The 12,251-nt window shown below is 50.2% G+C and overlaps 1 protein-coding gene across 2 annotated transcripts in view; it reads right to left on the reverse strand.

Moving 5' to 3' along the window:
- The window catches only part of fhdc3 (FH2 domain containing 3), a 22,391-nt gene extending 11,283 nt beyond the window's left edge, over positions 1 to 11,108 (reverse strand). The window contains exons 1-4 of one of the 2 annotated variants that reach the window (XM_036967884.1): positions 10,951 to 11,108; positions 9,539 to 9,988; positions 8,072 to 8,133; positions 1,081 to 1,183 (exon numbers count right to left, since the gene is read on the reverse strand). In XM_036967884.1, coding sequence (XP_036823779.1) covers positions 1,081 to 1,183; positions 8,072 to 8,133; positions 9,539 to 9,967 — 594 coding nt within the window. In that variant the 5' untranslated portion in view covers positions 9,968 to 9,988; positions 10,951 to 11,108. Of the gene's footprint in view, positions 1 to 1,080; positions 1,184 to 8,071; positions 8,134 to 9,538; positions 10,068 to 10,950 lie in introns of both variants that reach the window. The other variant, XM_036967885.1, reaches the window with a different exon arrangement.
- Between the last annotated feature and the right edge of the window lie 1,143 nt (positions 11,109 to 12,251).

The following is a 12,251-nucleotide window of genomic DNA, read 5'->3' on the forward strand; positions in this document are numbered from 1 at the left end:
ATGTAACTTAATTTGCATATGGGAGGGACTTATATGGTAGGTGTATAACTCAGAGCGAGGGCTCTGAAAAAGTGTGTGTGTTCCGCGGACCGCTCCGGCTTATGATACTGTTGTATTAAAAGTCTATATTGATTTTCACAAAGTTCTTGGTTGTGTCATATTTGAACCGATTTGCCACTACAATCACTGGTAATGCCCCGGGCTGGAGCTAAACAACAGATCACTGGTAATGCCCCGGGCTGGAGCTAAACGACAGATCACTGGTAACGCCCCGGGCTGGAGCTAAACGACAGATCACTGGTAATGCCCCGGGCTGGAGCTAAACAACAGATCACTGGTAATGCCCTGGGCTGGAGCTAAACAGATCACTGGTAATGCCCCGGGCTGGAGCTAAACTACAGATCACTGGTAATGCCCCGGGCTGGAGCTAAACGACAGATGACCGGTAATGCTGGTCATCTGGGCTGGAGCTAAACGACAGATCACTGGTAATGCCCCGGGCTGGAGCTAAACAACAGATCACTGGTAATGCCCTGGGCTGGAGCTAAACGACAGATCACTGGTTATGCCCTGGGCTGGAGCTAAACAGATCACTGGTAATGCCCCGGGCTGGAGCTAAACAACAGATCACTGGTAATGCCCCGGGCTGGAGCTAAACGACAGATGACCGGTAATGCTGGTCATCTGGGCTGGAGCTAAACGACAGATCACTGGTAATGCCCCGGGCTGGAGCATGTGATGGAGTAAAGAGGGTGGCTAGTTAGGCTGCATTTACACAGGCAGCACAATTGTGATCTTTTTTTCACTAATTGGTATTTTGACCAATCAGATCAGATGTGAAAATATCTCATGTGGTTGGCCAAAAGACCAAGAAGTGTGGGGGGGGGGGGGGTATCAGAACTGTCTAAATGCAGCCATTGTTACCTCTCCCTCCTCTGGCAGTAGTTTACAGTGTGATGAGTGTGCATAAGAAAATAGTTATGGGGTTAGCTAGTGACTTACCTCTCCCTCCTCTGGCAGTAGTTTACAGTGTGATGAGTGTGCATAAGAAAATAGTTATGGGGTTAGCTAGTTACTTACCTCTCCCTCCTCTGGCAGTAGTTTACAGAGCTCCTTAAGTTTTCCTGCTCCAAACCTCAGCCAGTTCCCCCTTCTGACGTCATCCACTATGTCCCTCACCGGCCTACAGGGGGAGACAAAGAACAGCCCACAGTGCATAGGTCACCCTAATCTCACTTGCGCCACGGAAAAGTAGTCTCGTCGAAATACAGCGACTGCCTTCAGTTATGTACATACGGAAATATCCAAGCTCTCTCTCTCTCTCTCGCACACAAATAAAACAAGGATGCATTGTCGTTCCAACGTCATCAACCATTCTGGTCTACACACACAATCTATATAGCATCGATTCCAATAGATTCCATTCAAGGGCAGATGTCACTGAGAAACACAGAACCACAGTGACGTCTGCAGTAGGTACATTTGCTAGTCAAAGTCAGGGCTGGCTGGACATTGAATTAACGTTATGCATGTGGCAGAAATATAACGTTAAGAGCACAAGATGCACTCCTACAGCCAGGTGACTAGGTGACAGACTGGATCCCCTATAGCCAGGTGACAGACTGGATCCCCTATAGCCAGGTGACAGACTGGATCACCTATAGCCAGGTGACAGACTGGATCACCTATAGCCAGGTGACTAGGTGACAGACTGGATCACCTATAGCCAGGTGACAGACTGGATCACCTATAGCCAGGTGACTGACTGGATCACCTATAGCCAGGTGACTGACTGGATCACCTATAGCCAGGTGACTGACTGGATCACCTATAGCCAGGTGACTGACTGGATCACCTATAGCCAGGTGACTGACTGGATCACCTATAGCCAGGTGACAGACTGGATCACCTATAGCCAGGTGACAGACTGGATCACCTATAGCCAGGTGACAGACTGGATCACCTATAACCAGGTGACAGACTGGATCACCTATAGCCAGGTGACTAGGTGACAGACTGGACCACCTATAGCCAGGTGACAGACTGGACCACCTATAGCCAGGTGACAGACTGGACCACCTATAGCCAGGTGACAGACTGGACCACCTATAGCCAGGTGACAGACTGGACCACCTATAGCCAGGTGACAGACTGGATCACCTATAGCCAGGTGACAGACTGGATCACCTATAGCCAGGTGACAGACTGGACCACCTATAGCCAGGTGACAGACTGGACCACCTATAGCCAGGTGACAGACTGGACCACCTATAGCCAGGTGACAGACTGGACCACCTATAGCCAGGTGACAGACTGGATCACCTATAGCCAGGTGACAGACTGGATCACCTATAGCCAGGTGACAGACTGGATCACCTATAGCCAGGTGACAGACTGGATCACCTATAGCCAGGTGACAGACTGGATCACCTATAGCCAGGTGACTGACTGGATCACCTATAGCCAGGTGACTGACTGGATCACCTATAGCCAGGTGACTGACTGGATCACCTATAGCCAGGTGACTGACTGGATCACCTATAGCCAGGTGACAGACTGGATCACCTATAGCCAGGTGACAGACTGGATCACCTATAGCCAGGTGACTAGGTGACAGACTGGACCACCTATAGCCAGGTGACAGACTGGACCACCTATAGCCAGGTGACAGACTGGACCACCTATAGCCAGGTGACAGACTGGACCACCTATAGCCAGATGACAGACTGGACCACCTATAGCCAGATGACAGACTGGATCACCTATAGCCAGGTGACAGACTGGATCACCTATAGCCAGGTGACAGACTGGATCACCTATAGCCAGGTGACAGACTGGATCACCTATAGCCAGGTGACAGACTGGACCACCTATAGCCAGGTGACAGACTGGACCACCTATAGCCAGGTGACAGACTGGACCACCTATAGCCAGGTGACAGACTGGATCACCTATAGCCAGGTGACAGACTGGATCACCTATAGCCAGGTGACAGACTGGATCACCTATAGCCAGGTGACAGACTGGATCACCTATAGCCCCTCCTGTCTCAGCCTCCAGTATTTATGCTGCAGTAGTTTATGTGTCGGGGGGCTAGGGTCAGTTTGTTATATCTGGAGTACTTCTCCTGTCCTATTCGGTGTCCTGTGTGAATCTAAGTGTGCGTTCTCTAATTCTCTCCTTCTCTCTTTCTCTCTCTCGGAGGACCTGAGCCCTAGGACCATGCCCCAGGACTACCTGACATGATGACTCCTTGCTGTCCCCAGTCCACCTGGCTGTGCTGCTGCTCCAGTTTCAACTGTTCTGCCTTATTATTATTCGACCATGCTGATCATTTATGAACATTTGAACATCTTGGCCATGTTCTGTTATAATCTCCACCCGGCACAGCCAGAAGAGGACTGGCCATCCCACATATGCTCTCTCTAATTCTCTCTTTCTTTCTCTCTCTCGGAGGACCTGAGCCCTAGGACCATGCCCCAGGAATACCTGACATGATGACTCCTTGCTGTCCCCAGTCCACCTGACTGTGCTGCTGCTCCAGTTTCAACTATTCTGCCTTATTATTATTTGACCATGCTGGTCATTTATGAACATTTGAACATCTTGACCATGTTTTGTTATAATCTCCACCCGGCACAGCCAGAAGAGGACTGGCCACCCCACATAGCCTGGTTCCTCTCTAGGTTTCTTCCTAGGTTTTGGCCTTTCTAGGGAGTTTTTCCTAGCCACCGTGCTTCTTCACCTGCATTGCTTGCTGTTTGGGGTTTTAGGCTGGGTTTCTGTACAGCACTTTGAGATATCAGCTGATGTACGAAGGGCTATATAAAATAAATTTGATTGATTGATTGATAGCCAGGTGACAGACTGGATCACCTATAGCCAGGTGACAGACTGGATCACCTATAGCCAGGTGACAGACTGGATCACCTATAGCCAGGTGACAGACTGGATCACCTATAGCCAGGTGACAGACTGGATCACCTATAGCCAGGTGACAGACTGGATCACCTATAGCCAGGTGACAGACTGGATCACCTATAGCCAGGTGACAGACTGGATCACCTATAGCCAGGTGACAGACTGGATCACCTATAGCCAGGTGACAGACTGGATCACCTATAGCCAGGTGACTAGGTGACAGACTGGACCACCTATAGCCAGGTGACTAGGTGACAGACTGGACCACCTATAGCCAGGTGACTAGGTGACAGACTGAACCACCTATAGCCAGGTGACAGACTGAACCACCTATAGCCAGGTGACAGACTGGATCACCTATAGCCAGGTGACAGACTGGATCACCTATAGCCAGGTGACAGACTGGATCACCTATAACCAGGTGACTAGGTGACAGACTGGACCACCTATAGCCAGGTGACTAGGTGACAGACTGGACCACCTATAGCCAGGTGACTAGGTGACAGACTGGACCACCTATAGCCAGGTGACAGACTGAACCACCTATAGCCAGGTGACAGACTGGATCACCTATAGCCAGGTGACAGACTGGACACAGTAAAGAGAAAACCCCTCTTGAAGGGGGGATTAGTTCCATTGTGAAGTATGAGGCTGTGTCATGAAGGCTTCGTTTCTCCTTTGTAACTAACAACTGGTCACATTAGCGACACAGTTGAATGTGTTTCAACATGCACTAATAAGGTCAGTTGAGAAGTCGAGTTGATGAACTGTGTGTTGGTTTAGTGGCGAGTCTGGAAGTTAGACAAGGCCCATCACATCACGATGAGTGACTGATTCACTCACACAGGAACGGCTGATAATGTACACTGAACAAAACAATAAAATATACATATATATATTATTTTTTTTACGCAAAATCGGTCAAATTAAATACATTCATTAGGCCCTAATCTATGGATTACACATTACTGGGAATACAGATGTGCATCTGTTGGTCCGATGCCTTAAAAAAACAAAATCTCTATATGTATATATATATATTTTAAAAAGTTAGGTACGTGGATCAGAAAACCAGTCAGTATCTGGTGTGACCACCATATGCCTCATGCAGTGTGACACCTCTCCTACAGATAGAGTTGATCAGGCTGTTGATTGTCGCCTGTGGAATGTTGTCCCACTCCTCTTCAAATGGCTGTGTGAAGTTGCTGGATATTGGCGGGAACTGGTACATGCAGGTGCGCACATTGATCCAGAGCATCCCAAGCATGCTCAATGGGTGACATGTCTGGTGAGTATGCAGGCCATGGAAGAACTGGGACATTTACAGCTTCCAGGAATTGTGTACAGATCCTTGAGACATGGGGCTGTGCATTATCATGCTGTAACATAAGGTGATGGCGGTGGATCAATGGAACGACAATGGGCCTCAGGGATCCAGTCACGGTACCTCTGACAGTTTGTGCAGAAATTCTTTGGTTATGCAAATCTACAGTTTCCTCAGCTGTCATAGTGGCTGGCTGGTCTCAGACGATCTCGCAGGTGACGAAAACAGAAGTGGAGGTCCTGGGTTGTCATGGTTACACATGGTCTGTGGTTGAGGCCAGTTGGACGTACTGCCAAGTTCTCTAAAATGGACGCTGGAGGTGGCTCACGGTAGAGAAATTAAATGAACATTCCAGTCGCTAGCAACAGCTCTGGTGGACATTCCTGCGGTCAACATGTCAATTGCCTACTCCCTCAAAACTTGAGACATGTGGCATTGTGTTGTGTGACAAAACTGTACGTGTTAGAGTTTTATTGTCCCCAGCACAAGGTGCACCTGTGTAATGATCATGTAGTTTGATTAGCTTTTTTTTTTATATGCCACACCTGTCAGGTGGATGGATTATCTTGGCAAAGGAGAAATACTAACAGGGATGTAAACAAAATTTGAGAGAAATATGCTTTTTGAGCAAATGGAACATTTCTGGGATATTTTATTTCAGCTCATGAAATATGGTACCAACACTTTACATGTTGCGTTTATATTTTTGTTCAGTGTACTTCTCTGGAACCGCCTGCTGTAACTACAGCTGCTCATAAATACACTTCACATCTCTCTCTTTCACTGCGTCTCTCCTATCCTGGGGTACCCTTGTTCCCCCTGGGTCCATACCCTCCCACCCTTGGCCCTTGTTCCCCCTGGGTCCATACCCTCCCACCCTTGGCCCTTGTTCCCCCGGGTCCATACCCTCCCACCCCTGGCCCTTGTTCCATACCCTCCCACCCTTGGCCCTTGTTCCATACCCTCCCACCCTTGGCCCTTGTTCCATACCCTCCCACCCTTGGCCCTTGTTCCATACCCTCCCACCCTTGGCCCTTGTTCCCCCTTATTCCATACCCCCCCCACCCTTGGCCCTTGTTCCATACCCCCCCACACCCTTGGCCCTTGTTCCATACCCCCCCCCCCACCCTTGGCCCTTGTTCAATACCCCCCACCCTTGGCCCTTGTTCCATACACTCCCAACCTTGGCCCTTGTTCCATACCCCCCCACCCTTGGCCCTTGTTCCATACCCCCCCACCCTTGGCCCCTGTTCCATACCCCCCCACCCTTGGCCCTTGTTCCATAAACACTTCCACTTCAACCACCCTTGGCCCTTGTTCCAACACTTCCACTTCAACCACCCTTGGCCCTTGTTCCATACCCCCCCACCCTTGGCCCTTGTTCCATACCCCCCCACCCTTGGCCCTTGTTCCATACCCCCCCACCCTTGGCCCTTGTTCGCCCCGGGTCCATACCCTCCCACCCCTGGCCCTTGTTCCCCCCGGGTCCATACCCTCCCACCCTTGGCCCTTGTTCCCCCCGGGTCCATAACCTCCCACCCTTGGCCCTTGTTCCATACCCCCCCACCCTTGGCCCTTGTTCCCCCCGGGTCCATACCCTCCCACCCTTGGCCCTTGTTCCATACCCTCCCACCCCTGGCCCTTGTTCACCCCGGGTCCATACCCTCCCACCCTTGGCCCTTGTTCCATACCCTCCCACCCTTGGACCTTGTTCCCCCGGGTCCATACCCTCCCACCCTTGGACCTTGTTCCCCCGGGTCCATACTCTCCCACCCTTGGCCCTTGTCCCATACCCTCCCACCCTTGGACCTTGTTCCCCCCGGGTCCATACCCCCCCACCCTTGGCCCTTGTTCCATACCCTCCCACCCTTGGCCCTTGTTCCCCCCGGTTCCATACCCCCCCACCCTTGGCCCTTGTTCCCCCCGGTTCCATACCCCCCCACCCTTGGCCCTTGTTCCCCCCGGGTCCATACCCTCCCACCCTTGGACCTTGTTCCCCCGGGTCCATACCCTCCCACCCCTGGCCCTTGTTCCCCCCGGGTCCATACCCCCCCACCCTTGGCCCTTGTTCCATACCCTCCCACCCTTGGCCCTTGTTCCCCCCGGTTCCATACCCCCCCACCCTTGGCCCTTGTTCCCCCCGGTTCCATACCCCCCCACCCTTGGCCCTTGTTCCCCCGGGTCCATACCCTCCCACCCTTGGCCCTTGTTCCCCCAGGTCCATACCCCCCCCACCCTTGGACCGTGTTCCCCCCGGGTCCATACCCTCCCACCCTTGGACCTTGTTCCCCCGGGTCCATACCCTCCCACCCTTGGCCCTTGTTCTATACCCTCCCACCCTTGGACCTTGTTCCCCCGGGTCCATACCCTCCCACCCTTGGCCCTTGTTCCATACCCTCCCACCCTTGGCCCTTGTTCCCCCCGGTTCCATACCCCCCCACCCTTGGCCCTTTGTTCCCCCCGGGTCCATACCCTCCCACCCTTGGACCTTGTTCCCCCGGGTCCATACCCTCCCACCCCTGGCCCTTGTTCCCCCCGGGTCCATACCCCCCCACCCTTGGACCTTGTTCCCCCCGGGTCCATACCCTCCCACCCATGGCCCTTGTTCCATACCCTCCCACCCTTGGCCCTTGTTCCCCCCGGTTCCATACCCCCCCACCCTTGGCCCTTGTTCCCCCCGGGTCCATACCCTCCCACCTTTGGACCTTGTTCCCCCGGGTCCATACCCTCCCAACCCTGGCCCTTGTTCCCCCGGGTCCATATCCCCCCCACCCTTGGCCCTTGTTCCCCCGGGTCCATACCCTCCCACCCTTGGCCCCGCTTTACCTCTTGAACTGCTTCAGAAAGATCCCAACATTCATACTCTTCTTAGAGTTGAGGATTAAGACCTACAGAGAGAAGATGAAACACAACCTAGTCAGACATAGAAACAACGACAGTCGATACTATTTCACAAATAAAATGCTGTGTAAACCAGTGACAATGTAAATAGTCTGGATAGCCATTTGATTAGTTGCTCAGCAGTCTAATGGCTTGGGGGTAGAAGAGATTACTGTCCGACATAGGTGACTGGAGTTTGACAATTTTTTGGGGCTTACTCTGACACCACCTGGTATATAGGTAATGGATGGCAGGAAGCACCAGTGATGTACGCACTACCCTCTGTCATCAAGGAAAATATATTTAGATTTGTGTCACTTTTTTTTGTTCAGTTACTACCCTGGAATGAGTAGGTGTGTCCAAACTTTTGACTAGTACTGTAATGACCGTCATCGCAAATCAACTAAATGACACTTTAAAAAAAAACACTTCCACTTCAACCAGTAAATGGCTATTTGGCTAGCTTTTGCTACAGCCTATGTGAATGAGCGTGAGCATTCTAGCTGACAACTGCTGTATCCAACAATAGTTATTTTGTTAAGCTCACAACCAAATATAATCTTAGCAACTGTTCAAGCAAGAATCAAAACAGAGGGAAGTGTATGAGAAGCCCAAAAAGTTATTTTTGTTTAGAAGTAATGAAAACATAAAGCTAGGCTATGTTGAATGGGTGCAAGATGGCAATTGGTAGCCACACAGACTGTGGATCATTGTTCATGAGTTCAATCAGTCTTCATTAACAGACAGGGGAGGTGAGACAGAATGGGAAGTGAGGCAGACAGAATGGGAAGTGAGGCAGACAGAATGGGAAGTGAGGCAGACAGAATGGGAAGTGAGGCAGACAGAATGGGAAGTGAGGCAGACAGAATGGGAAAGGCAGAGAGGGGTAGTGAGGCAGACAGAATGGGAAAGGCATAGAGGGGTAGTGAGGCAGACAGAATGGGAAAGGCAGAGAGGGGAAGTGAGACAGAGGGGGGAAGTGAGACAGAGGGGGGAAGTGAGACAGAGGGGGGAAGTGAGACAGAGGGGGGAAGTGAGACAGAGGGGGGAAGTGAGACAGAGGGGGGAAGTGAGACAGAGGGGGGAAGTGAGACAGAGGGGGGAAGTGAGACAGAGGGGGGAAGTGAGACAGAGGGGGGGAAGTGAGACAGAGGGGGGGAAGTGAGACAGAGGGGGGGAAGTGAGACAGAGGGGGGGAAGTGAGACAGAGGGGGGGAAGTGAGACAGAGGGGGGGAAGTGAGACAGAGGGGGGGAAGTGAGACAGAGGGTGTTGTGTTGGTTTGGTAACTTAGTCCCAGTGGTGCTCAAACCCCCCAGCTGTTCCATGTATTTGACCTATTCCAGTACTAGCACACACTCAAACCCCCCCCCCCCCCCCCCCCCCCCCCCCCCCCCCCCCCCCCTGTACTCACCCTCTGTAGGCCCTGTGTGGATAGGGACAGGCCCCTGATGGTCTTCTTGACAGGCCCAGTCTTTCGCAGAGGCAGTTGAGTGTCAGACTGGCTAAACATCTCCTCCATCCTCTGGGTGTCCAGCTCAAAATCCACCATGGCCCTCTGGGACGTCCACACGTTCTTCTTCCCAAGGACTGACTGGCGGGGGATGGCATCCCAGTTAAAGTTCCTCATCTTGGAACGACGATGTACTCTACGGGAGAAGGCGTCGCAGCCTCCTCTTGGGGAGGCGGGGGGAGGTGGGGGTGGGGGTGGGGGAGGTGGGGGAGGAGGAGGTTCAGGGGTGGGATGGAGAGATGACTCCTGTGTGTTTGGAGGTGTGTGAGGGAGTTGAGAGGGGCCAGGGGGAGGAGGGGGATGAGTTGCTATGACTACAGCTCCTTCCATCGGTGTCTTGAGGACAGAAATCTGTTGTAAATCCAGAGGGGGAGGTAAAAGTTATATAGGCCAAGAAGAAGGAGCACAGATCACCGACGAGAGATGGGACCTATGAGAGAGATTGAGAGAGGAGAGAGAGAGGCGCATCTGACAAATTTACATATTTACTGCCCAAGCCGACATGGCACAGTGACTCCACTTCTCTCCATGTCAATGTCCTGTGCCAAAATGTGACCGCAGTATCTGATGGAACTACAGCTATTTGCATATTCAGGGCTGTAATAAAATGTACCAAACCACAGAACACTTGGCTCTAGGGAGGACAATGATGACAGTTCACACAAAGCATCCAATAGACAATTGGTGTTGTGTATTCTCATAAACTTGCAGGTTTCAAAAGTAAGTTTGGCAAACAGAAACGAGGCTACATTATAGTAAGTAAAACTCGACTGGTTTCAGTCAAAAGAGATTAAAACAAATGAAACGGACAATACAAAAAAATAGGAAGGTCAATATATATATATATAAATATAAGTCAATTAAGTAAAAGTTCAAATTTAGCAGTAGCCTATAACTAACGCCATTACATAGTCAAACATATCCAACAACCACACAATATTGTGACTTTGAAATCAAGTTCTATTTTTCCATTATAACATAGCAACAGGTTCAATCAATTTCTCTTTTCATTATAACATAGTGACAGCTTTCAATTGATTTCAATCAAGGGTCAACAAATGGACGGGTAAAATCCGTCATTAGCTAGTTTTCCATCCAATTAGTGCCAGAGTTGCATGCGAATAATCTAAAATACACATTAAAAACCATATGCGCAGTTTCCCACCTGAAAAAAAAAACTTTTCCGGTTTAAATTACCAAGTTAAATGCAGCTGAACCCATTTTCAACTATACTGGTGGTTTTGTCATTAAACATTTTTGCGTTAAAAACTTATTCGCGTTGACAGGTAGGCTATAATTCTTTATTCACCTACCAGTTTAGATCGTATTCCAAACGCAGATGAACAATATAGTCCGCAAATCGCTGATCAGCATTTCATTCTGCAACAAACCGTCTTGCATCTGAAACTTCAACTTTGGGTGCTGTATGGCTGCAGTACGCGCGGCACGGTGCAGAGCGCATGAATACATAGACACAAACATGCACTCTCACCTGATAGGAGCGTGCCCATCAATCAATCAATCAACTTCCGGACAGGATAACACGCCCTAAATGGATTTCCTCGTTTATAATATGAATTCGGTTGTGTGAACAACGGCAAACGTATTCTAGATCTTTGCGTCAAGGACCGATTTGATGAAAACCTTAACATATTGAGTATGTCTACATTCTGAAAAAAAAAATCCACATTAATTTATTAAAAATCCCATTTTATTTAGCTTATTTTTAGACACTGTTTATAATGTACTCTTAAACGTGTCAAATTTCCAGTAAATGTTCCCTCATGTGGTCAACATCTGTTTTACAGGACAAGGCTGCTTGAGGTGAATCGGAGAGAAAGATGCAAATCGAATCTGTCCACAAAAACGGTACTTTTGTGGACCACACATGCCCTGCATTTGACAGAATTGAGGGTCGGCCGAGTGGCAGTAGAGATGGCGTCCCTTCGAGGAAGCAATAAAGAGATCTCTATGCTATTTCACAAGAAGTTGTTTAATTGAATTTCGGGGGAGAAAAAAAGAGAGTTTGAAGAGAATGAGGGAGGCAGAGGTTGAAGAGTGAGGGAGGAAGGCAGAGGTTGAAGAGAATGAGTGAGGCAGAGGTTGAAGAGAATGAGTGAGGCAGAGGTTGAAGAGAATGAGTGAGGCAGAGGTTGAAGAGTGAGGGAGGAAGGCAGAGGTTGAAGAGAATGAGTGAGGCAGAGGTTGAAGAGAATGAGTGAGGCAGAGGTTGAAGAGAATGAGTGAGGCAAAAGTTGAAGAGAATGAGTGAGGCAGAGGTTGAAGAGAATGAGTGAGGCAGAGGTTGAAGAGAATGAGGGAGGCAGAGGTTGAAGAGAATGAGGGAGGCAGAGGTTGAAGAGAATGAGGGAGGCAGAGGTTGAAGAGAATGAGGGAGGCAGAGGTTGAAGAGAATGAGGGAGGCAGAGGTTGAAGAGAATGAGGGAGGCAGAGGTTGAAGAGAATGAGAGAGGCAGAGGTTGAAGAGAATGAGGGAGGCAGAGGTTGAAGAGAATGAGGGAGGCGGAGGTTGAAGAGAATGAGGGAGGCGGAGGTTTGAAGAGAATGAGGGAGGCAGAGGTTGAAGAGAATGAGGGAGGCAGAGGTTGAAGAG

The sequence above is a fragment of the Oncorhynchus mykiss genome, chromosome Y, assembly GCF_013265735.2.
Source record: "Oncorhynchus mykiss isolate Arlee chromosome Y, USDA_OmykA_1.1, whole genome shotgun sequence".
Taxonomy (NCBI): domain Eukaryota; kingdom Metazoa; phylum Chordata; class Actinopteri; order Salmoniformes; family Salmonidae; genus Oncorhynchus; species Oncorhynchus mykiss.